Source organism: Sturnus vulgaris, chromosome 9 (assembly GCF_052056855.1).
Source record: "Sturnus vulgaris isolate bStuVul1 chromosome 9, bStuVul1.hap1, whole genome shotgun sequence".
Lineage (NCBI taxonomy): Eukaryota > Metazoa > Chordata > Aves > Passeriformes > Sturnidae > Sturnus > Sturnus vulgaris.
In genome coordinates, this window is record NC_142251.1 from 28615965 (window position 1) to 28638123 (window position 22159).

Below are 22159 nucleotides of genomic sequence, written 5' to 3' on the forward strand. Positions count from 1 at the left end.
AAAAGGGTCTGCCCACATAAACCAGCTTTCATCTGCCATGTGGTTTTTGTGCTGAGATTGTCCAGGAAATAAAAGTGAGGATGGGGAGTTGTTAGCCCAAATGAGCCAGACTTCTCAGCTTATTAGAACATCTGGCTGATAAAGCCCAACCGCGCGTATTCCGGATGAAAAGGTGTTTGACATTCAGGCCTGGGTGACTGAGGATGGGGGACCCTGCTCTGAACGTGCCAGATGGCCAGACAGATGCAATCCTTGCCCTTGTCAATGTGTGGCCAATCTCTTTGACTGACTGTAGCCATTCACCATCTCCAGTAACATGGGCATCAATGAGAGAACAGATGGGCCTGCGTAGCCACAGCAGAAATGAATTTAGTTCCTGTCCCAGGTCCCACTGCATCCAGTTCCACCTCCTCTTCCCACATCACAGCCCTCCAGGGACTACACTGCTGGTCATTTCTTTCTCATGATCTGCTTAGTTTCTTTCCATATGCCCCATAATGTATTTAAACCAGAAAGTCCTATCTTTGTTCAGGCTACTTCCTCACCAAAGTCTCAGCCAATGATCTGGGAACAAAAAGAAGTCCACAGTGTAAAAGGAGAGGCATTGGCCATCTTAGTTCTTCACCTCTTCATAGGCTTCCATGATCGTCCCTGGAGAATTCAGCACACCTGATGGCTCATGGTCCTGGACACAACTGTCCCAATCTTTCTCAGGCAGGTATTTCAGACCTAGCATGTACAGGTGTGCTTCTTGCTGCTAGGACCCACAGGACACCTTGAAACAGGGGAGATCACATGATGTCCTCAGGACGTGTCTTTGTCCCAAAATGTGACAATGCAGGGATGCTCAACTGAGATGTTACATCTGTGTGGTTCAGCTGGGAGGATCTCAACTGTCAGGAGATAAAAATCTCACACAATTCCAGCTGTTTTCTCAGGAGAGGACCTACAAAGACACACAAACCCACCACACCTCTGCAAGCTGACTCAGAGCAATTGGGGCCTCCCCACTGCTGTGCCACTGTTGCAGCATTACAGGCAGAGTGTGGGACCTGGGCCAGGTTAGGAGCACTTTATTTCTAAGCAGAAGAAGGATCTCCGTGCCCTGCCAGCTCCCCTCACACTGCTTTAGCACCACTGACACTTCAGGCACGTGAAAAGAGGTCAATGACTCCAGACTGCAGACAAGTGAGCCACAAAGAGGACCCAGGAGCTCAAGTTTTCCCTGTTAATAACAGGACTGTTTGTCCTTTCTTGAAAGCACAGTGTTATCTAGGGATTATCTCAGCTGTTTACTGCAGGGCACCGGCCAATTTATCTCTGAAACAACCACGTTACTGCCTGTGGGGAGGGTGAGGAAACAGCCTTGCTCTGGAGCACTATTTAACTGGTCAGGCACTGAGGAAATGCTTTTCTCCTATGTGCAGCCCAGGTCCAAACCCACTCAGGCAATTTGAAGCTGTTCCCTTGCTATTCCAGACCTTTGGATCTGATTCCAGCTGAAGAAAGAGGAAAAGGAGGAAAGCTGCATCTCTTTGGTCCAGACTGATGTGGGCTGCAGGACAGCATCACAGGCAGCAGGTTCTCCCTCAACACACACAATCCTGCCCTCTCCAAGCAGAATTCCCTCCAGCCTTTTCTGCAGGGAGTGTTAACATCAGGAGAGCCCACCTGACCAGGTATTTTGTGTCAGCTCTTTGGAAAGAATGACATTTTTGAAAATTCAGTTGAGAGAACAAGAGAGGAACAAAAATCCCCAAACCAAAAAGAATCAAACAAAACTCCAGTAAAATGTCTCTGCAGAGCTCTGCTGCATTCATCTAAGCCCTCAGAGCACCTGAGCCAGAGCAGGCAGTCCTGGGCAAGGAGGAGGTGGGAGATTGTCCCAGCCACTCATGCCACTGCTTCCCCCCTTTGTTTGACCCCTGGCTCTCCACCTTCCACTCACATCCTCCAGAGCCAGGGGTGTTTCTGGAGTGTGATTCCTCTGATACCTACAGAGACAGGGTTGTGCTCACTACAGAAGCATGTCCTGATGGCAGCCAGCATCTGCTGCTGCCCAACATCCTCTGTGCTCCCTTCCTGCCTCTCTGATCACAGCAAGTGTCACATCCCTGGGGAATGGCACTGTGAGCAGACACTCAGCTCAAAAGTTCAAGAGTGGCACATTCCCACTCTCCCTCCCACTCCTAAAAAGAAAGCAGGCACACAGATATTTGCATGGATTACAAAATACATGGCACCCATGAAGTTGTTGGTTTTTTTTCCTCTCCTTGTAAAAAAATCCCAATTTTCCACTGCTCTTGAATCCACAGCCCCTGATCATTTTTGGGTTGGCCAACCTTGCAGCAGGCACCACGCATGAACTGAGCATCATTCTCTAGCAGAGGAGTTGAAATCTGGGCAAAGTGCTCTGTGCCTTTGACTCTCAAAACAAACAAATGGAAACCACAGCAAATGGGAAGGGAAGGGGGAAAGGGAAGGGAACGACCCATGAATTTCTCTGGATTGCACTGACACGAAGGGAAAATAAAATTCACACAGAGCACACTCTTGCAGGTGATCCAGACACTGTCATGTAAGCAATCAAAGAGATAACCACAACAGAAAGTAAATCAAAGGATAAAAATATACCCAAAGCAACCCCCAAAATGGCATGAGCTAGGACATCTCAGAAATGCTGGGGTTTGTCCATTAGGATCACTCATGCTTTCAGCCCCAGTGAAATAAAATCATTATGCAATAACTTTTCTATTACTTTTTTTTTTCTCCCCCAAATTGCAAGCAATCCCAGCTATGATTTGTGGACCATTTTCTGGTTTTGTGTTTACCATCCATGCATATAACCCCCACCATTAACACCACCGGTCACAAGGTCTGACCACATCCTTTTTTTCCAACAAAAAACAGAACAGGGAAGGGGAAGAGGGGGAAAAAAAGGAGAAAATGGGAGGAAAAAAAGTAAAGAAAATAAAGTAAACCCCCACACAAAAAATCCACCAAACCCATTTCCCTTTTTTGTTTTTTTAAGACCACAAAAATGAGCACATCAGACCCAGAGAATAAAAGCCAAAATAACCAAAAGGAGAAAACCAGAGAGAGATTAGAGGGAGAGGGGAGAACGAACAAAAAACCCAACACTAACAACCCAAAGTAAAAGAAAAATCAGGACTAACCAGCTGAATTGGGAGTTGAGGGTGAGTTAGCCTGGCTTCCATGGGCTGACACGTTGGTAGCCGTGACAGCCGTTTTGGCAGCATAAATATTGGCTTCCTCTTGAAATTTACCTATGTTCTTCTTGTACCGGATTCTCTTATTTCCAAACCAGTTTGATACCTAGAGCGAGTTCAAGAGAAGACAAGGACGTTAAGGTTTCAGCTCTGCCAAGTGCACCTGGGTGAGGGAGGTGGATTAGTTCAGGTTAAGCAGAGCAGATTCTTTCCCTCCCCCAGTTTTCCTAGCACTTTCCACCTGTGTGTGCCACACCAAGCCCAGGAAAGGTGATGGGAGCCCCTTGGGAGCACTGGGTTTGTGTGTATCTAGCTGGTTCTGCTATAGATGGGATGCTCCACAGGAACCACTAGACCCCTCCCACAAAAGTCTTAAGATGGATTCAAAAAAATATGACAATGTCAAATGACCCCGAAATTGCACGATTTGAGAACAGGTATGAGTCATTTTTATTTGCCTCCTCCTCAGTATCCCTTTGATGGGATAGATGCCCTGATTACCAGCACAGCTTTGAGGGAGAACAGTCAGAGAACTGACTGGGGCCTGGCTGACACACAAAATTGCCTCAGTATCACCAGAGCTCTCTTTTGATTCATCTGAGGGAAATCAGGGCACAAAGGCAGAAGTGGATGCTCTTCATCTGGCTAAGCTCGGCTTTGCAAGGTTTAGCATGAGCCAGGAACTTCAGGGGAAGAATGGAGAAGGAGCACAGGACTTGTCCTAAAACCTAATTTTGGTCCCAGGAAAGAAGTGTGTGCCTTGGGAAGGGGTGGAAGATGTTTCCACCGTGTTTGCCCAGAGACATGCTGATGATATTCCTGTTCCTTCGTGGGCACACTGAACTGTTTCAGAGAAGACATGGGAAAGATTCAACCCTACAGCTCTCAGCTTCTTCTTCATCAGCACTGAGCACAGAGAATCAGGGTAATGTCTTCCTGTGTGCAGGTCTCTAAGCAGAAGACAACTTCCAGCTACTGCTTTGTTTGAGAAAGCTTATCAGGATAAAGGGAATGGGCAAATGAGGAGGATGCTGCAGCTCTCCAGAAAAGCTCCAACACTCCTAGAATTGCTTGGAGCTGCAACCTTGAGCTAGCAAGACCAATCCCTTTGATGAGATTCCAAGGACATTCTCCCTTTGCTTGCTGGAGAGCAAGTACATCAGTGCTCCCTCTTCCAAATGAACTGAGCAAGTACCCAAGACATAGAAGACAATAATGGATGTTCATCCTTTGAAGCCCATGAATTTTTCCTTATCTTAGGGAAATGGCTTGGGCTTGGGTGTTGATAACTGAAACCCATGTGATAACTGAAATCCTGTGCTGCTTTCTTCTGCAGTGCTATTAGAGCATTCAGCAGCTTCCACACAGAAGTGGCTTCATCCACCAATTCAATGGCTATTGAGCTGCAGGTATCCAATGCTGCAGAGCAGGAAAGAGAAAATATAACCTGCAGAGACTCAGATCAGCACCCAGCCCAGATCTGGCAGCAAACACTTTGATGGCACCGCCAGGAGCTGGTGCTGTTGGCAAGGAGCTCCATCCCACCTCTTGGTCCAGCTTTCTCACGAATGACAATGTGCTCCTGCATGATCTTTCCATATGCACATCTCCTCATGACTGCTCTTCTGGCTTCACATCCTGGGTGAACTCTGAGCACCACAGGGCAGGAGGTTGGAATATCCCACCACAATCTATCTTCATTTTAAAATCTGTGAAGCACCTGCCTATTCTGGTCAGGCTCTGAGTTCAGATCAACTCTGCTCATGACTTGCACACATTCATGGGACCTCTGTTCCCACTCAGTCTCAGCAAAACCAGACCTGGGTGTGTGCTTGTTTCTGCCTTGTTTGGATGAAGAAGGAAGGCAGATCCTGGAGACAGGCACCAAGCAGCCTCGATTCAGCACGCTCAAAAACACTTCCTAGGCGCAGCATTTCTCCTGGGCATTTTGTCTTTGCAAAGGAGAACTTGTAAGTGTGAACAGATGAATTAGAAGTGAGAGGGGAAGCACTGGGACAGCTGGAGCTTTACTTAAGCCAATATGTGCTGTCTCCTGTAGGTAACTGTGGGAAGAAGCAAGGTTTGGGTCTTGCAGCCCAGGGGAGGCAATTGGAGTCACTCAGCAGGCACTCAGCACGGTGATGACACCTAGCCCTGGATGCTGCTGCTCCTGCTGAAGGCAGACACGCTCCCACAAGGACACCAGATGCTACTGCTGTCTGCAGTTTACTCAAGTGACGAGCAGGCACGTGCCTGGGGCTGGGAAGCAGCCCAAGACAGGGAATGCCACGGGAGCCTAGAGGGGCTGCTAAGCTCACGTGAGGACAAGCCCAGCGCAGGCCACGAAGACTGGCTCTCAGTCACTCAGCCTGCTCCAGAAAAAGAGGAAATAAAGAAGGGCAGGCCTGAGCAATGTATGGCCGAACATTTCAAGGGCTGACTGCGCTCCTCACAAATCACAGCAGCTCCCAGGTCAAAGCTACAGACTCCAGGAACTATGTGGCTTCCTTAACATATGGAAATAATTCGTTTTGTCTTTACTAACCACTGTGTTCTGAGGGATGTGCAAGTCAGGGAGATGTCATCTTCTGCAGCACAAGGGTAATGACTGAGAGAAATGAGCCTGAGAAATCCCACCCTCAAATTCTAACAAATTCTAACAGTTACACCCAAATCCTTCCCACCAGGACTTGTCCATTCTACCTTATCAAGCAAAACCTGCACAACTCTTCCTACTGCTTTTAATTCCCTGAAGAAAGGACTTTCAGATCAAACAAGCTCTTCTTTGCAGGCCAGGCCAGCACTAATTCCTTGATGAGACTTTGCCCCTCTGGGTGCTGCCACATCATTTTGGTGTTGTCAACACAACTGTGGCTGCACACAGAGCCACTGCTCCATGGAGCCTTCATACCTCCCAAATCTGCTCTCAGCCTTTCCTTTTTCATTCATGGCTTCAATCTGCAAGTGCCATCTGCACTCCCATCCACTCTCACTAACTTGAACTAAACTGATTTAATAATTAAATGCACAACACTGGACATGGCTGACTGGTCTGAGGTCTGGAACACCCTTCCCCATGCTGAGGTTTCCCACTAGTCCAGGCTTTGAGCTCTCTCACCTGTGAGACTGTGATGCCACATTTCTTGGCTAGCTCTTCTTTGGCTTCCTCACTGGGATAAGGGTTGCTGAGATGGGAATAGAAATACTCATTCAGGATTTCCGTGGCTTGCTTGTTGAAGTTTCGTCTCTTCCGCCTTCATGTGAAGAAAGAATGGGGGGAAACAGAAGGAAAAGGAAAGGGATTGAGCACCAGGGATCCAAAAATAGAATGCAATTTTAGATACTCTTGAGTTTCCCACTCTCCTCCCTCCCCCCTCTGCTTCTCTGAGCACAGAGTGCCAGACTCATGGCCAGGATGTTTCTTATCTGTCCCTTGCTGGTGACTGCTCTCTCAGCACCTTTCAAAGCGAGCGAGTCTCCACCTCAAATTTATCACTGTATCCTCCAGCTCACATCAGAGTCTGAAAACTGGCATCCAGCTCCTCCACCTGGGAAGGTGACTCCTGACACCTGGCTGTCGTGGCCAAAGACATCAGTGCTACTCTGCAAAGCTCCGTGCTGAGGGAAGCAGAGCTGGATATATCCTTGGGGAAGTCTGTTCCATTCACACCTAGGCTTTATTACCTGTCTGCCATCTCTTTCCTTGTACCCCTGGTGTAGCTGCCTCCCCTCCCCATCTCAAGCTACAGCCCAAGCTGCAGCCTGCACCTAACCAGCTTGGGAAATGAAGTAATTTTACAGCAATCTGAAAATCTGGGACAATAAAAACAGTGGGAAAACAGTGGGAATCTAGGGGGGACAGGATTGCCTGGAGGATAAACTTTCATCCCTAACTGGATGAAAGATTTTCACTGCAGAGAGCTTGTTGCAATATTTGCAAAAATAAAAATGTCCACAGCATTTCCTTCTGCCACAGCAAAACTAGGATGTGCAATTTTCGAGGTACAGCTGGGAGCCTTACCAACGGATGGTTTGAATGGCAGTCCCCTCCCCTGGGATAAAAGAAGGCAAAAAACCCCTCTGGCTCAAGACACAATCCTTCAGCCAGCTCTGTGAACCAGCACACCTGACCAACAAACCCCCCAGCCCCGAAGGACGCTGCAGAAAGGTTTGGTGGGGCGGGCTCACCGTGCGTCCAGGAACCGCGAGCGCAGGATCATGACGGCTTCACACGTGCTCTGCTTCAGCTGCATCTGGATGGAGCTGAACTTGCGGTGGATGATGCTCACCATGCGCTCGATCTCCTTGGGCGAGATGGGCCGGGTCCGGCTCTGCTCCCGCAGCAGGTTCATCACGTGCGTGGTGAACTCGTTGCACGCCTGGCATGGCAGGAAAAGCAAAAGAAACCCCAGGATGGGAAGGTCATTCGGTGGTGTCAAGGACAGGGCAGAGGCAGCGTGGATATGGAAGTGCAAGCCTCGCTGGCTCAGAGCAACAATGTGCTGAGATGATGCCTTAAGATCTCAGCTTTTATGTTTTTCAAATCCTGTACTGCATTACTGCATAACTCTAAACTCCATATAGAGTCATAGTTAACTCCCTTCACATTTTGGTTGGACAAAACAATCCTTCTAGGCCTGAGATCCAAGGACACCCTACAGCCCCAGGCCCCAAAAAGTATAAACAAAAGTGAACTGGGGAGAGCAAACTGGGAGTATATGACTTCATTACCCGAAGCTGTAATTGGAGAAATAACTCTTGATATGCAAAGAGACCAAACTTGTATCTGTCTGAAAAACTCGTGACCATTGTCCATTTTAGGTGTAGCCCCTTGGAGAGGCTTCGTCTGCCCTTAATGTACCTGGAGGCCCTTCATTAAATACATCCACTTTTATCCTTTTAACTTTGTCTGGCCTCTGTTTCTAGCTAAGCCAAAACAGGCACCAGAGAGAGAAATTTCCCTGCTCTGCCAAGCACGGGGCGTGAGAGACTCCCAACAAACACGCTGGGAAAGCCAAGAGCCAATTTCTTTGCTCTCAGGGGGATCATGGATAGAGCTGGGGCAGATGAAGCTCTAGGATTTATGTAAAGCATGAAGAAGTCCCAGCCACTGCTTTCCTGGTTGTGACTGGAGGAGCTGTAGATTTATCTGAGGAGGACCATGAACCTTTGGACCCACTGCCCCCCCTCCTACAGCCCCACCATGTGTCCTGCAGAGCCCCTTGAGCTTCACAGGAGCAGCTCCCAGAGAGACATGGCCCTGCTCTGTGCTCTTGGCACATCAGGTAAGAAGTAAATAAGGATAATAATTAAAGCCTGAGTGAGGCAGGAGCCCTGACAAATAAGGGCAAACAGGTAACAATCCCAATTAGTTTGCTGCTGGCACAGCACTGTCTGGCTGCTCCTGCTGTCCCCATGCTGTGCTGTGAGGACAGGGCAGCGAGAGGAGCCAGGAGACAAAGGGAGGGATTTTGAGGCCAGATCAAGGCCACTTCACTTCCCTCTCCTCCATCCCCATGAGCACCTCACTGGCATGATGGGATCCTCTTGATTGCCAGAACTAAGCCCCACAAACCAGGGGCAGCACTGGTACAGTGATGGCTGGAGAAGCCTTTGGTGCTGCTCCTGGGATGTGGGTGGCTGCTCTGGGGACAGTGTCTGCAGCTCCCACCCCATGATGGGGGAGAAGGGGCTGGCAGGGGAAAGAAACACTTCATTTGTGGACTGGTGACACGGGCTTGACTTGCTGTGTCTTGCCCCATCCTTGCAAGCTGAATTCCCACCATGGCTCAGACCCAACAAGGAGACATCCCCAAGGCCAGCAGAGCCCCTCCAACTGCCCATCCCCAGCTCCAGCTGCTGACTCCCATCTCCCAGGGTGAGTGCTGGCTATCAGAGCTCTCAGCCAGACATCTCATTGCTCCCAGACACCCCAGACATTGCACATCATCTCCTCTTGGCATGAAATAAAGAGCATTAGAGGCAAAATCACCACCGAGTGCCATACTGACCCAGCAGCAGCCAGACTGAGAAGCCAGGGACTGAGCTCCCAATAGCTGGATTGGAGAGAGTGGGAAGGAGGTGGAAAAACCCTGGGCCCTGGTGTTGTGGGACTGTGGGCAATGGTACCAGAGATGTGGACCAGCACAGCCACTTGCAAAGCCACTCAGTGACAAAGCTAAACCCTGCCAGTGGGTTGTGAGAAGGAAAGATGTGGCCCATCCTACCCTCTGGGCCTGGCTAAAGGCTTCTCTCATTTGGGTGTCTCTTTGAGGAGCAAAAGTGAAGCAAAAACAGGATCAGAACATCAAACAGACAAAAGTCCTGCCCAAGGGGAGGAAGAAGCAGAAGGTCCTTCCCTGAAGACTGCCCCTGTCTTTGCCAAGGGCCTCTCCTTGGGCTTGGGTACCAGAGGACATGAGGCCTCTCTACCCCTCTTCAGCCCAAAAGAGGATCCCTGACTGCTCTGCACTCCCATCCATGTGGCATGGCTGAGGCTTCTCCCTGTCTCTGTGCCTCAAGGGAGTGACAGCAAGGGCTGAGGAGAGCCACCAAAGGTCATCCTTCCAACCTTGCTCCCTGCCTGCCCTAAGGCTCTGCCTCTCATGGCATGACTGTGCTTGGCTGCTCCATTTCCAGAGCACCCTCACTCCAGCTCTAACCCTGGGGCACCCTTCCCTTGGCCAATGTGGCCATGGGGGTGAGACATCCCCCAGCCTCATCACACATCCAGTTAGCCAGGTAAAATGGAGGCTTTTACTGGCTCTAAACCAGATATCTTAAAGACCACCTGGCTCCTGGCAGTGGAGCTTGTCCTGCACCCAAAGAGGTGATGCCTTCTTGCTCACATCCATAAACCATAACCTTGGGGTAGAAACCACAAGGGCAAGGTGTACAGCAGCCAAGAGAGGTCTGCAAAACATGTGGAAGCACTTGAAAGGAACGGGTTTTGAGAACTGACCTGCAAAGCTTTTCATGAAATTGTCAGTGTTACCAATAGCTGTGTTCATGACCCAAGTAGTTTTTCTTTTTAAGGGTAATTTACTACAAGAAAAAAGATTTTTTTCCCCTGGAAAAAAGAGCTTTTCAAGCAGAAAACGTATTCAAGGAAGATTCTGGTTCAAGTCTTGCTTGGACAGTTGTCATCACTGAGGCCAGGATGGCCTCATAGGGCCAATTCTGGGTAAGATATCAGGACAGGAGTGAAAAGTGAAAATCCAAAGGACAACCCACGCCAAGACTATTCTCACATCACATCCCAGCATAAAACCCCAACCCTCCAAACTCTAAAAAAGAGCATATTCTCAGTCCAGCACGCAGTGCCATTTGCCCAAGCACTGCTAACAACAGATGTAAGCAGTGATCCGGGCTGTGCCGGCAGCTCTCCCGCTCTGCCCCCGCACCCCAGGAAGGAGCAGCACCACGAAGGAGCCTGTTACCTGCTCGTACTTCTCCAGCTCCGTGTGGTAGATCTGTCGGATCTGGGAGAGTTTGGCTCTGTAGTCAGAGTGCTCCACGGAGTTGTCGGAGCCGGCTCCTCCGGACGCGGCGGCGGCGGCGGCAGCGGCGGCCGAGCCCCCTCCTTTTTCGGGGCCCGCCACCCCCTCGGCCAGCAGCATGTTGTCTAACCTCATCAGCTGGGGGTCCGTGGGCTCCTCCTCCTGTGCACCCCGGATGCTCAGCACTGCAGGAGACACAATGGGGAAAGGAAAGCCTGAGTCACAACTGGAGCTTAACTCGGGGAAGCTCATCCTGATGCCCTAAGTTTAGCTTTCGTATTTTCCAGATTCTGTACTGCCTTAGTGTATGACTCTGAACCTCATATAAAGTGTTAACAAGTTCTCTTCACAGTTTAGCTGGACAAAACAATCCTTTTCCAGCCCGAGAACCAAGGACACCGCTGCAGCTTCAAGCCCAAAAAGTGAATTGAGGAGAGCAGTCTGGGAGGATGGGACTTCATACCTGAACCTGTAATTGGACAATGAACCCAAATATGGGAATGGACCAAAACTTATAAAAGTGTGAGAACTCATGACTTTGAGTCCATCTTGGGCAGAGCCATAGCCAGGCTCTTGCACTGCTCAAGGCGAATCCTTTGAAGGCCTTTTAATAAATCCCTACTTTATTCCTTTAACACTGTCTAGCCTCTGTTCCAGGCCAGCCTCCTTAGGCATCAACCCCAAGCTGGACTGACCCCATCAGCAGGGATTTTCTTCCTTCCCAACAGGATTCCCAACAGGCAAGCTGAATGCTCCAAGTACTCATCACCAAGCTTGGCTTCACTCATCACTACTTGGCTTCCAGGGGCACTCCAGCTCCCTGCTCCTCTCCCTACCTCTTCCCCTCCTTCCCTCAGGACAGAAGTAGAGCAGAACTGGCAGTGAGTTCACCACAGAGCTAACCCAGTAAGCCAGCCACACTTTCTGCTCGAACAAGCAGCAAAACTCCTAGCAACAGCAACTTAAAAACCCAACAAATGTACCCATGCTTGCTGCCAGAAGCGATAGGGACCATATCCTGACTCAAGCATGGGATGGGAAGTTGGAAGTCTCTAGCCCTGATCTCATCTTGCTCAGGGGTCCTCTCATGTTGCCCAACATGTCATTTACATCAACCCCAGATGGCAGAGAAAGACACACAGAGCCCAAGGCAGCTGTGCCTTTGCTTCCACATCTTGAAATACAGACTGTGGAGAGGGCCTGAGGTCCATGCTTTTAGCCATGCACTGGGAACATAAGCAAAAAAATGTATGAAATAGGTTTTATTCTTGGAAAAATGCCTTTTCTTTAAGAATTCAGTCATTCCACTGATGTCTAAACCAGGCTGAGAAAAGGAGCAACAATGAGTTAATCCTCCCAGAGTGACTTCTCAAAAAGAGAATCTTCCTCCCATCTTTGTACTTCCTGCCTAAATTACTGCTCCAAGTAGAAGTTCTCCTGTGAGGGCTTTCCTGGAAAAACAACATAGGAGCATCCCAACAGCTTGGGATGTCCCATGTCTGAAAAATGGAGGTGTCCTTTGTGCTCCCCCCGTGTCCCCCTCCATGGTCTGTGTTCGAACACGGAACGATAACGTGAGAGAGATTTCCACATGCACAGCTGCATCATAAATGACATAAATAATATAAATCCTAATTGAGCAAATATAAAAAGGTGTTTCCTAAGGGAAAACAATCGTATTTCCCCATCTCATCTGGCACAGGGGCTCTAAGCACACACACCACCCTATGAGCACACACTCTTTGCACATCCAGAGCTGGGAAATGTTGTGTGGGTTTTGATAAAACCGTGCCCCACTGACACCTGAGATGAATTTGACCCCCTCTCAATCCATGCCACAAAAAAAAGCAAGTGATTATTCCTGTCATTGAAAATAAAAAAGTAGTGGAAGATCTGTTTGCAGCAAGAAATAAAATCAGAGCAGCTAAAAAAACCCCAGCAAGCACCTGGTATGGTCTTCCCCACTCTGTAATAAGTTAAAGATACAGCTATTATCAGTATAAAACTGAAGTAAAAGACCCTGTTGAGAGGTTTGGGTAAGACTAAAAAAAGCTTTTTAAAAAAGGCCTCAAAGCCGACTGAAATTACTATTTTCAGGACATTTCACTCATTCATCTAATTTTATTTTATTCATACATTCGGATCAGTTATTCATTCATGCATTATTGGCATTTTTCATGATTAAAATATGCACTGTCAACAAAGGTGGGAAGGTGGGCAGAAAAAAGCCCAAGAACAGTAAAACTGGAACTAATAATAAATAATTCCACGCTAGGGAGGATCATTTCTGTGTGGAGGAATGAGGGCAGAGTGCCAAATTTGAAGCTGAGCCCTCGGGAGACAGGACCAGCATCTCCCCCCTCCACGGGAGGCTTCCCATGGCACCCAGCCATGATAAATAGATCCAAGGGGAGAGGACAGATTTCATCAAGAAAATGGTTTGGGGTCTATGGTCCATAAACTGAAATATGAGGCAAAAGTAGCCAAATCCCTTAAAAAGAGAAGAGGAAAGTTGACAGGATGCAGCAGGGAGAGAGACTTGCCATGAAAATAAAGAGAACAAATTCCTATTCTTCCAGGACAAAAAAAAGAATAAATATCAGTCAATTAAATCAGATCAAAAGCCCACATACAAAAGGAAAGCAACACAGGTTAAAAATAAAAAAAAAAAATTAAAAAACACCTCAAATAAACAAATCAAAAGCGGAGTTGCCAAAACAGGCGCATCTGGATTTCAAAAGGGAAATATTTTTAGATTAAAAATCTCAGGAATCATTGACCTGACAGGTAGGCACGAGTGATTAATTAGTTTATGTTTAGAGAGCTGCTTCCTGATGAAAAGTGCTGTGTATTCCTGAGAGCTTTATTCCTGTGCCACACGCACAGAGCAGCACCCGATGGAGGAGATGTGTCCCCACAGCACAGACCTGAACCCAGCCTGGGCTTGGCTGCTCTCAGAATAAAGCCTGGGAGTAAACAAATGGAAAGGCCCATGTGTCTAAGCAGGACTGATGCTACTTATTTATCCCTGAAAGGCTGTGCTCAGCCGAGGAGAAGACAAAATGATTATTTAAAAGCTCCTTTTTTATCTTCCCAGTGCTGGACCCAGCTCTGACACACCTCCTGCCAGGATGCCTGGGATGTTGGGCTCCTTGGCAGCTCCCACCCTCCAAACTGCCCCCTGTGATGGCATGAGGCTTTGCTGGCTGGGGGGTTTGGGATGGGTTTGGCAGCAAAATGTTTTTTTTTTTTTAATTTTACCCAACCTGTAGTGCCTGGGGAGCTGGTGGCAAAAGAACCCTGCTTGCCACCAAATTAAAACAGAATAAATGAAGCAGAATGATCCTCAGTGGTCGCAGGGGCTACAGGCATGCAGGCACCCAGGCATCCTCAGGACCCCCCGTTTGCTGCTCCTGATTAAAGAAAGGGGGAAAAAAAGGAAGAACAAAAAGAAAAGATAGTGACTGGCAGCCGGGGGGGAGGAAAATTCCTGCAAGACTTTCTGTCCTTGGCTGCTTTCCTGCTGAGCCGTGGTGCTTGCCACTAGATGGTGCTCAGCCCTCGCCCAGGTCCCCTGCTGATCAAAATGCATTTTTAGATGTAAATATACATACACACAAAAAATACTTATATATATATGTGTGTGTGTGTGTTATATATATGGGTGTGTTTTAAAAGTCAGCCCAAGGCACGTGGCCTGTCCCCAGCCCAGCTGGAACGTGGCTGTCACAGGCTCAGCATCCCCGATGGCAGCAGTGGGAGCACCTGGGGACCATGGAGCCACCAGCCTGCGGTCCAGGCCACCAGGCTGGGTCACAGAGACCCATTCCAGCAGCTGGGACATGGCCCCCAGCTCCCACACTTGCTCCTTCTCCCTTCTCGAGGAAGGCATCACAGCTCCTTGGCTCTTCGCCTGCCCTGCGATTCAGGGACACAGGATGGAAAGTGCCTTGAGCCACCAAAGCTTCCAAATGCTCCAAGATACTTCCCACAACGTCCCCAAGGAGCACCTGCAAACCAGCCAGCTCCATGCTCACCTGGGATGAGCAGCCAGCACCCCACATGTCCCCACAGCTTGGCACCTGTGCCTGGTGTCCCCTCAGGTCACTCAATCTGAGCTACAGCCAGGGTGCAGGGCACAAGGAAGGAGAAAGAGCCCTTGCCAGGCACCTCTGGAACAAACACCACTCTGGGGATGGCCTGGGGCTGTGAAGACACCTAAGAAATCCACAAAGGAGGGTACCAGACTCCTCTGGTGCTCCATGCCACCATCCCCGACTTTATTTACTCCATTTTCCTGGGAGCATTTTTCCAAAGGAATCTGAAAAGCACAGGATCTGAGCACACAGTCATCTTTCTTCTCCAAGGCCACACCAAAATATTTCCACTTAGCAACTCTTTCCTCTTCACCCCTTCCAAACCCTCCAAATTAGAGCTATGCAGGCAACAAAGACAGAACTACATCATGAGGGCAATCAAACACGCTGGGGGTGATGGCAGAAGCTAAGCAGGACACTGGGGCTTAGCAGTGACAACAGCAAAGGACCTTCCAGCTCCATCTTTCTTCCAGAGAGGGCAATTTATCCTGCTGTGGACAGTGCCTTCCAGCTGAGGAGATGTGGGAAGCAGGGCCAGGCTCCTTACAGCCCCTCACAAGAGGATTCAGGGTGTGGTGGTGAGACATGATGCCAGCCCAGGTGGTGACGATGAAGGAAGTCAGAAAAAGCAGTCAAAAGCAGGGTCCTGTGGAATTTCTGTGACTGCTTGGTTAAGATTCCCTCTGCTGACATGAGCTGGCACTTCCTCTGCAGCCCCATTTGCTGACACCACCAGCCAAGGCCATTTAAACAAACCCACCCTACAAAGGAACCTGCTGGGTTGGTTTTAATGAGTCCAGGAGGAATGCTCGCCCTCCCAAGTTTGGCTGCTTCTGCACGGGTTTTATCGTGGTTGTTTCTGCCCATTCCCAACTTGTTGAACTGCTTTTCCAGGGGGATGTTTTAAAGGAGAAGGAGACTTCAAGTAAATGATTGCAACTTATCGAAAATAATGTGCTACTTAGCATCAGAGACAAGCATCCTGGCAGGCAGAAATGGGAAGCAGTGCTGGAGCAGATGGGAGTAATTACGTTGTGATTTTCAGAAGGGTTTTCTTTCCTGCCTCCACTGTGCCTAAGATGTACTGGGAGGCGGGAACAACCCACCCAACAACGGAGTTTTGGGAGAGGAGGACAGACAATTCCTCTTGTCAGGATGTGAGGGGGCCCGAGGTGTCACTTTCTCATGGGGAAACCAGAGATGTCCACTGCTGGTGGAGCACTTCTGGCTGCCCTCTGTGTCCTTTCACACAGCCTCAAGTGGGTGAGATGCCTCCTCCTCCTCCAAGGCACTCATCTGCCCCAACAACACCCAACCCAGACACCAAGGTGTACCCAAACCCTTTTCTGGAACAGTGGCTGCCCGTGAGGGTGGTATGGACATGGAAGATGTGGCAGTTTCTCCCTGGGTACCCCAAAACTGCACACACCCATGCAGCAAACAGCACAGCTTTGAAACACACTAGGACGTCAGCTCTCTTCCAGCTTTTTGGGATTTAGGATTGGCAACATTTGCTTGGAGAGATCCAGCTTCAGGAGTCAGCTCACTGGAAAATGTTGTTTTTTTCTAAAACTTATTTTTTTACAGCTTCAGGTCTTAACAAAAGCCCGCAAAAGCCTCTCCTAACAAAACCAGTAACCAATCACCTTATTTTAAGCCTATCTCAATATTCCCTGGAGCCTGAGACTACCTTTGTGAAGGCTGAGGATCAAAAGACTGAACCTGGGACAAGAATACTCCCACGTGCCTGATGTTTGAGGACAAGGACATGTTCAGGGACTGCATCTTCCTCATTCTCCTAATGTGTAGTTGCAACCAAGTCAGGAGAACTGGGGCTTGCTTCCTTGGCTGATCTATGATGCCACAGGCTTGAGTTGCTCTTCCCAAAATTTCTCTGTGCAGAGAAATTGCCAGACTCCATGCAGCTACCTGAACTCTTGGTTTTTTTCTCCTATCCAAGTGTATTTGCAGCCCTTTCTTCTGAAACAGCAAATCCTTCACAGCAAGGAAAATCCAGAGTCTTGGATCCTACCACAGAATCCTGGAATGGTTTAGGTTGGAAGAGACTTTAAAGATCATCTTGTTCCAACCCCCTGCTATGGGAAGGGACACCTCTCACTACCTCAGGTTGCTCCAAGCCCTGTCCAACCTGTGCCAGGCCCTCACCACCCTCACAAGGCTCTCTTTAAACACAAAGTTGCCTTCAATATCCAATGCTCAGAAGAAAAGAATTCCCAGAGCTTTGTGGAGGTTACTAAAGCACCCCTAGCTGGGTCTTCACACTGCCAGGTCAAAGGCAGTGTCCACCTTAAATGGGAATCACAGTCTTCAAAACAAAGGTGGAGCACTTCAATGTCAAGTAATCACAGGAGTTTTAAACCTTGGTTGAATCTATTCACCATGTTGACAGTAAAGCCACTGAGAAAAATCAAAGTCAAAATACAATTACCTATTTCCAACATAAATAGAAGCTGGAATTTCTAAATACACAGATACACGCCCTTCCAGAGAGCAGGAATTAAGACAAGCTCTTAATTTTATTTTCTTACAATTGACATTAAAGTTCCCCTCCTCACGTCAACCTTTCCAAAACTTACAAATGGATGAACAGATTTTTGCTCAAATTTTCCAAAACAGGCTGCCGTGAGATGAGGCATGGAAAAATTCAGCTGGCAGAATGGCTTTTTGTGCATCTACTTATTTTATTTATTTCCCAGCAAAAGGAGGAAGCCTGTGAAACTGATGGGCCGTTTCTGTCACCAATTTTCACTGTCTAAAGCCATAATATAAACCAAAAATCCCAGCAGCAAATCAAGAGAGAGGCTTGTACCCATAAGCACTGCAAAGCCACCCTGGATCATTGTAAAGCCACCTCTTTTCCCAACACAGGAGTGTCCTTCAGGGCTCTTTGGAAACAAAGCAGAGAAATGCTTTTAAAAGTGGAGAAATGTCCCTGTAGTCTATAAAACTGTGGTAAGATACTCCCATGGAGACAGGAGCAAGTCACATCACTTCAGAGGGTCCATGGAGGTCAGCTCCAGCCAGGGCCAACAAGCCCAAGTGGCGACTCAGCCAAGGCCAACAACAGAAGCATCAGATGCCCAGGGCAGCAGCACTTCCCCCAGATCCCTCCTACCCACCACCAGTTTGGAAACTTGCATCACAACTCAAATTCAGATCAATCAAAATGCTTCATGAATCAAAAATGAAATCTCCTCCCACTTCATTTTAATTTCCTCTCTCTCTCTCTCTTTTTTTTGTTTAAATAAAAATTTGGGTCCATTTCAAACCAATTAAACTGCTTTAAAAACGTAACTTTGAAAAATAGCAACTTCCCATCTTTCTGGGGTGGAAGTGTCTAAATTATTTGTTGAATCCAACATAAATTGGAAAGAAAAAAAAAATAGGCTGCATTTCCCTCAAACCTTAACTCTGGGGTGTAGAGAACGGAATTTATCACATGCCAAAAAAGTTTCTCAGCTCCCAGCAGCAGCTCTCCATCACTTCAGGAGGATGCAGCTTGGATGTGCCACAGAAGCTGCAGAAGAGAGACACTTATTTCATAGTGCTGGCAAAGAGTCTGCACCAGTTTTCTCCTAACCCCATCCCAAATGCCAAATAAGTTGCCACAGTGAGCAAGGATCTGGCAGGAAAACGATCAAAAGATCTGGAAAATTATTACTAACATATTCTGTGGAAAAAATATTCCCCCTCCACCCCCTCCCCCACCAAACTGGACAATGATCTAAAATAGCCGAAAAAATTAAGCACAATGTTGCTGTGATTACTGAAAACCAGATTCTCACTGAAATGTGACTCTGTGGGGAAGCTGAATGAACACAGATGAGCTCGTCTTTCCAGTCCTTCCCTGGATCCTGCTCCTGCTGGCCAGTTTAGCTCCTGGCCAGTAACTGAGCCTGGTATGGAAAGTTCTCACACCAGCCCCACATGCCCATTATTGCTGTGGTTGACCATGGCTCAAATTTAAATATTTTCAGTTTTCCTCCTTGCAGTCCTTATGCCAAAACCCACGTTTCCTCATGGATGCTTTGCTGCAGGCTGGTGGGCTTGGGCAGCAAGGCTCCCCAGCTGGAATTTTCAAAGCTGCTATTCATGTGGGGACAGGCAGCACCTCTTGCACCAAACTCAGATGGTTGAGCCAAGCATTTAGCAGCAGAAAACAGGCTGGAAGTGCTTCCACACATTAAAGACAAGGCAACCAGAGCCTAACACCCCACCAGTGGACAAACCACCTCCTCCCCTCCCACTCGCAGCAGCTTCAAGCCTGCCTCTGCCAGGTCCCAAAAAGCACAAACCTTCACAAACTCCACCTAATTAAGCACCTCTGCTTCCCCCAGTAACATACTGCAAACAACCCAAAAAATCCCAGAGCCAGACTCTGGGCTCAGAGGGCTCAACGCTGTCTCACTGGCACACTCTGTCTTTGGAAGAGCACAGATAGATTTTGGATGCACAGGTCTCCTCCCCACCCCACTGAGCACCTCACAAATCCCCAGGCCAGGCTCGTGGCCTGAGGAAGCAGGCTGATGCTGGGGAGCATTGCTGAAGCTGGCTGGAGCAATCCCACACTCTTATCTCACAAAGCAGTATTCCCTTTCCTAAGCAGGGCAGGATTAGTAGGATCCAGTCAGAGCCCTGAATCATAATCAACCCCTTATCTGCACAGGCAAACCCAGTACATCATATAGGTTGGATATTAGGAAGAAGTTTTTTACGCAAAGAATAATAAAGTATTGGAATGCTTTGTCTGAGGTAGTGGTGGAGTCACCATCCCTGGATATGTTTAAAAAAAGACTGGATGTGACACTTGGTGCCGTGGTTTAGTTGACGTGTCAAAGTGTGGGTTGGGCTTGATGATCTTGGAGGTCTCTTCCAACCTGGTTATACTGTGATACTGTGATCTCAAACTCTGCAGCTGCACTGATCACCCCATAAGGGAGAGATGGTGCATGGCCATCTCCACCCCGTAAGGGAGAGATGGTGCATGGCCATCTCCACCCAGCCCCCTCCACCCCACCACAGCCAGGACCAACCTCCAGCTGCTCAGAGCAGCAGTGGCACGAGTTAAAGGAAAGCAGAGTGAGATTCACCACTGCTCTGCTGCTGGGCCAGATTTGAGCAGAAGATGTGACCCAGCTCACTGACCACAGGCTGGCCTGGCTCAGGGGAGCAGCATAAACCATGGAGAGAAGGTTCAGTCCCTCCAAGATAGCCTGTGCCAGGACTTCACCTTTTCCTGGTGGAGTTTGGGAGATGGACCCGAGGCCCCATTCAGGACCAAGAGAACAAAGCCATTGTCCTCACTCAAGGAAATGAGGAGGACCTGGCACTCCTCAGGGCTCCAGGCTGGACTTAAGGCTGCCTAAACCCTGCAGGAACAAATCAGCAAACAAAGGATGGGACTGCTCCCAGGTCAGGTCCAGCCATAAACCCCCTCCTCTGAACAGAGAGTTGGGCTGAGATCTGCGTGGTGCTTTGCATATGAATTCTGCTCGCTGAAAAGAAATGGGTTCTTTGAATGAACTGAATCTGTTAATGAGAAGCTGGGGCCTCCAAAGCTCCTCTGAGGACAAGGGTCCCACTTAACTGCCCCAGGCCAAGCCCTGAAACCTGAGAACGAACAAAGAGAGGTTTTCTCCCAGAAGGAAACTGCCTTTCAAGCCTCCCCCCCTCTCCAAAGGTCATCTTCCCTGGACACACTGTCTGCAAAAGGCTGCTGGATGCACACAGTGGCTGGGGCATGAAAGTCCTTAGTGAAAAGACTGGCAGAAGCCCAGGCTGTAAAGCTGCATTTCAGATTCTCCTCTCCTGCCATCCTTCAGAAAAGATGACCCATGAGACTCCATCCAAGGAAAGCTGGCTTGGAGCTGGTCAGATGGCAATGTCCCACTCAAGTCTCAGCTTTGCTAAGTACTCTGAAGGTACATTCATTCCTGAGAGTGCTGCCACGCTGCTGCCAAGTCGACGGCCTTGCCACGAGCTAGATTTAGGATTTTGTGCGATATAGGAAAGATCTTCCAGGTCTTGGAGCCAAGCCCTTGCATGGAATACACTCTTCCTTCCCTTCCTCTCTCCCAAAGTGGGCAGCACAGAACCACAGCAGACATCTTTACAAGAGCTGGGGACAGACAGGGAACTGCTCCTACTGCAGAGCGTCCTGTGGCCACGTCCTGTTCCTCTGCTTCCAAGGGACCTCCCCACCTCTGCCACAAGCACATTTTCTGCCCAGAACCACCTTCCTGTTTCCAGCAGCATCACAGGAGCTGAGCGTGGCCCTTGTCATTCTTTTGCTCACTTGAAGGCAGCCTCATTCCCTGGTGCTCGAAGGATGTGGCTGCAGGAGTATATCCTCTTTTTGTTTTGGTGCATGAAAACAAGACGGCAACAAAGGAGAAAGGAGAAGCAACTATTAAGCAAGGATTTTCCAGCCAGTGTAAAGCTTCAGGGATGGGTTTTGCAGTAGGAAACCTATGGCCCTGGCCAAGGGGAGATGGCCACCACTGCTGAGTACGAGTGCATCAGAAGTGCTACCATGGGTCACAGTCTCCTCTGAGGTTCAACCATGGCCCAGGGTCTCTGCCTTGTGGAGGCTGGACAGTGCTGATCCCTGACAGACAGGGTCTCCTGTTCCACAAGCATTAGAAACCATCCCTCCACGCATGCACCTCTTGACAGCCATGGTAGCAGGCAATTCAAGGCCTTCTCCATGAAAAATCTGAAAATAAGTTGTATACCTATGAGGATAGGTCAAGTGCAAAGCAAGAGAAGCAACACAACCAAAGCCATCAGAAATCCCACCCCAATATGCAACATACTCATCACTGCACAATTTTCAGGCACCCACTTTCAGTGTTACAGATGACACCAAGATGACAGGACCAGACCCAGCCTCCCTGGAGCCTGTATTCATGTCAACCCTGGGTGGCTTTGCAGTAGCACATCTCTCCAGAACTACATGGTCCTTTTAACTCCTTGCAGACCTCCCTTACACACAAGGTGGAGTCACCATCCCCGGAGGTATTTAGAAGCCGGGAAGATGGGGCTCTTAGGGACAGGGTTTAGTGGTGGAGTTGGCAGTGCTGGGTTAACAGATGGACTCAATGATCCTGAAGGTCTTATCCAACCTCAATGATTCTACGATTCTGGGTCTTTCTCTCCATGCCATACATAGATCCCACCAAAACCTATCTGAATGCTCCTTTTCCATTTGGTTTCCAAGCTTGTCTCACCCACACCACCACAGAGAAGCGAGGTTTGCCCAAACCTAGACACTCCCGTGGATAAGATGCTACCCAGAACCCAACTCTGCTGC

General features: G+C 48.7%; 1 protein-coding gene across 2 annotated transcripts in view; it reads right to left on the bottom strand.

The window, feature by feature from the left end:
• PBX1 (PBX homeobox 1) overlaps positions 1-22159 on the bottom strand; it is a 127516-nt gene that overhangs the window by 16270 nt on the left and 89087 nt on the right. For both annotated transcript variants that reach the window (XM_014874730.2, XM_014874729.2), the window contains exons 3-6: positions 10670-10914; positions 7419-7609; positions 6349-6484; positions 3177-3336 (exon numbers count right to left, since the gene is read on the bottom strand). In XM_014874730.2, the coding sequence (XP_014730216.1) occupies positions 3177-3336; positions 6349-6484; positions 7419-7609; positions 10670-10914 (732 nt within the window). The remainder of the gene's footprint in view (positions 1-3176; positions 3337-6348; positions 6485-7418; positions 7610-10669; positions 10915-22159) is intronic.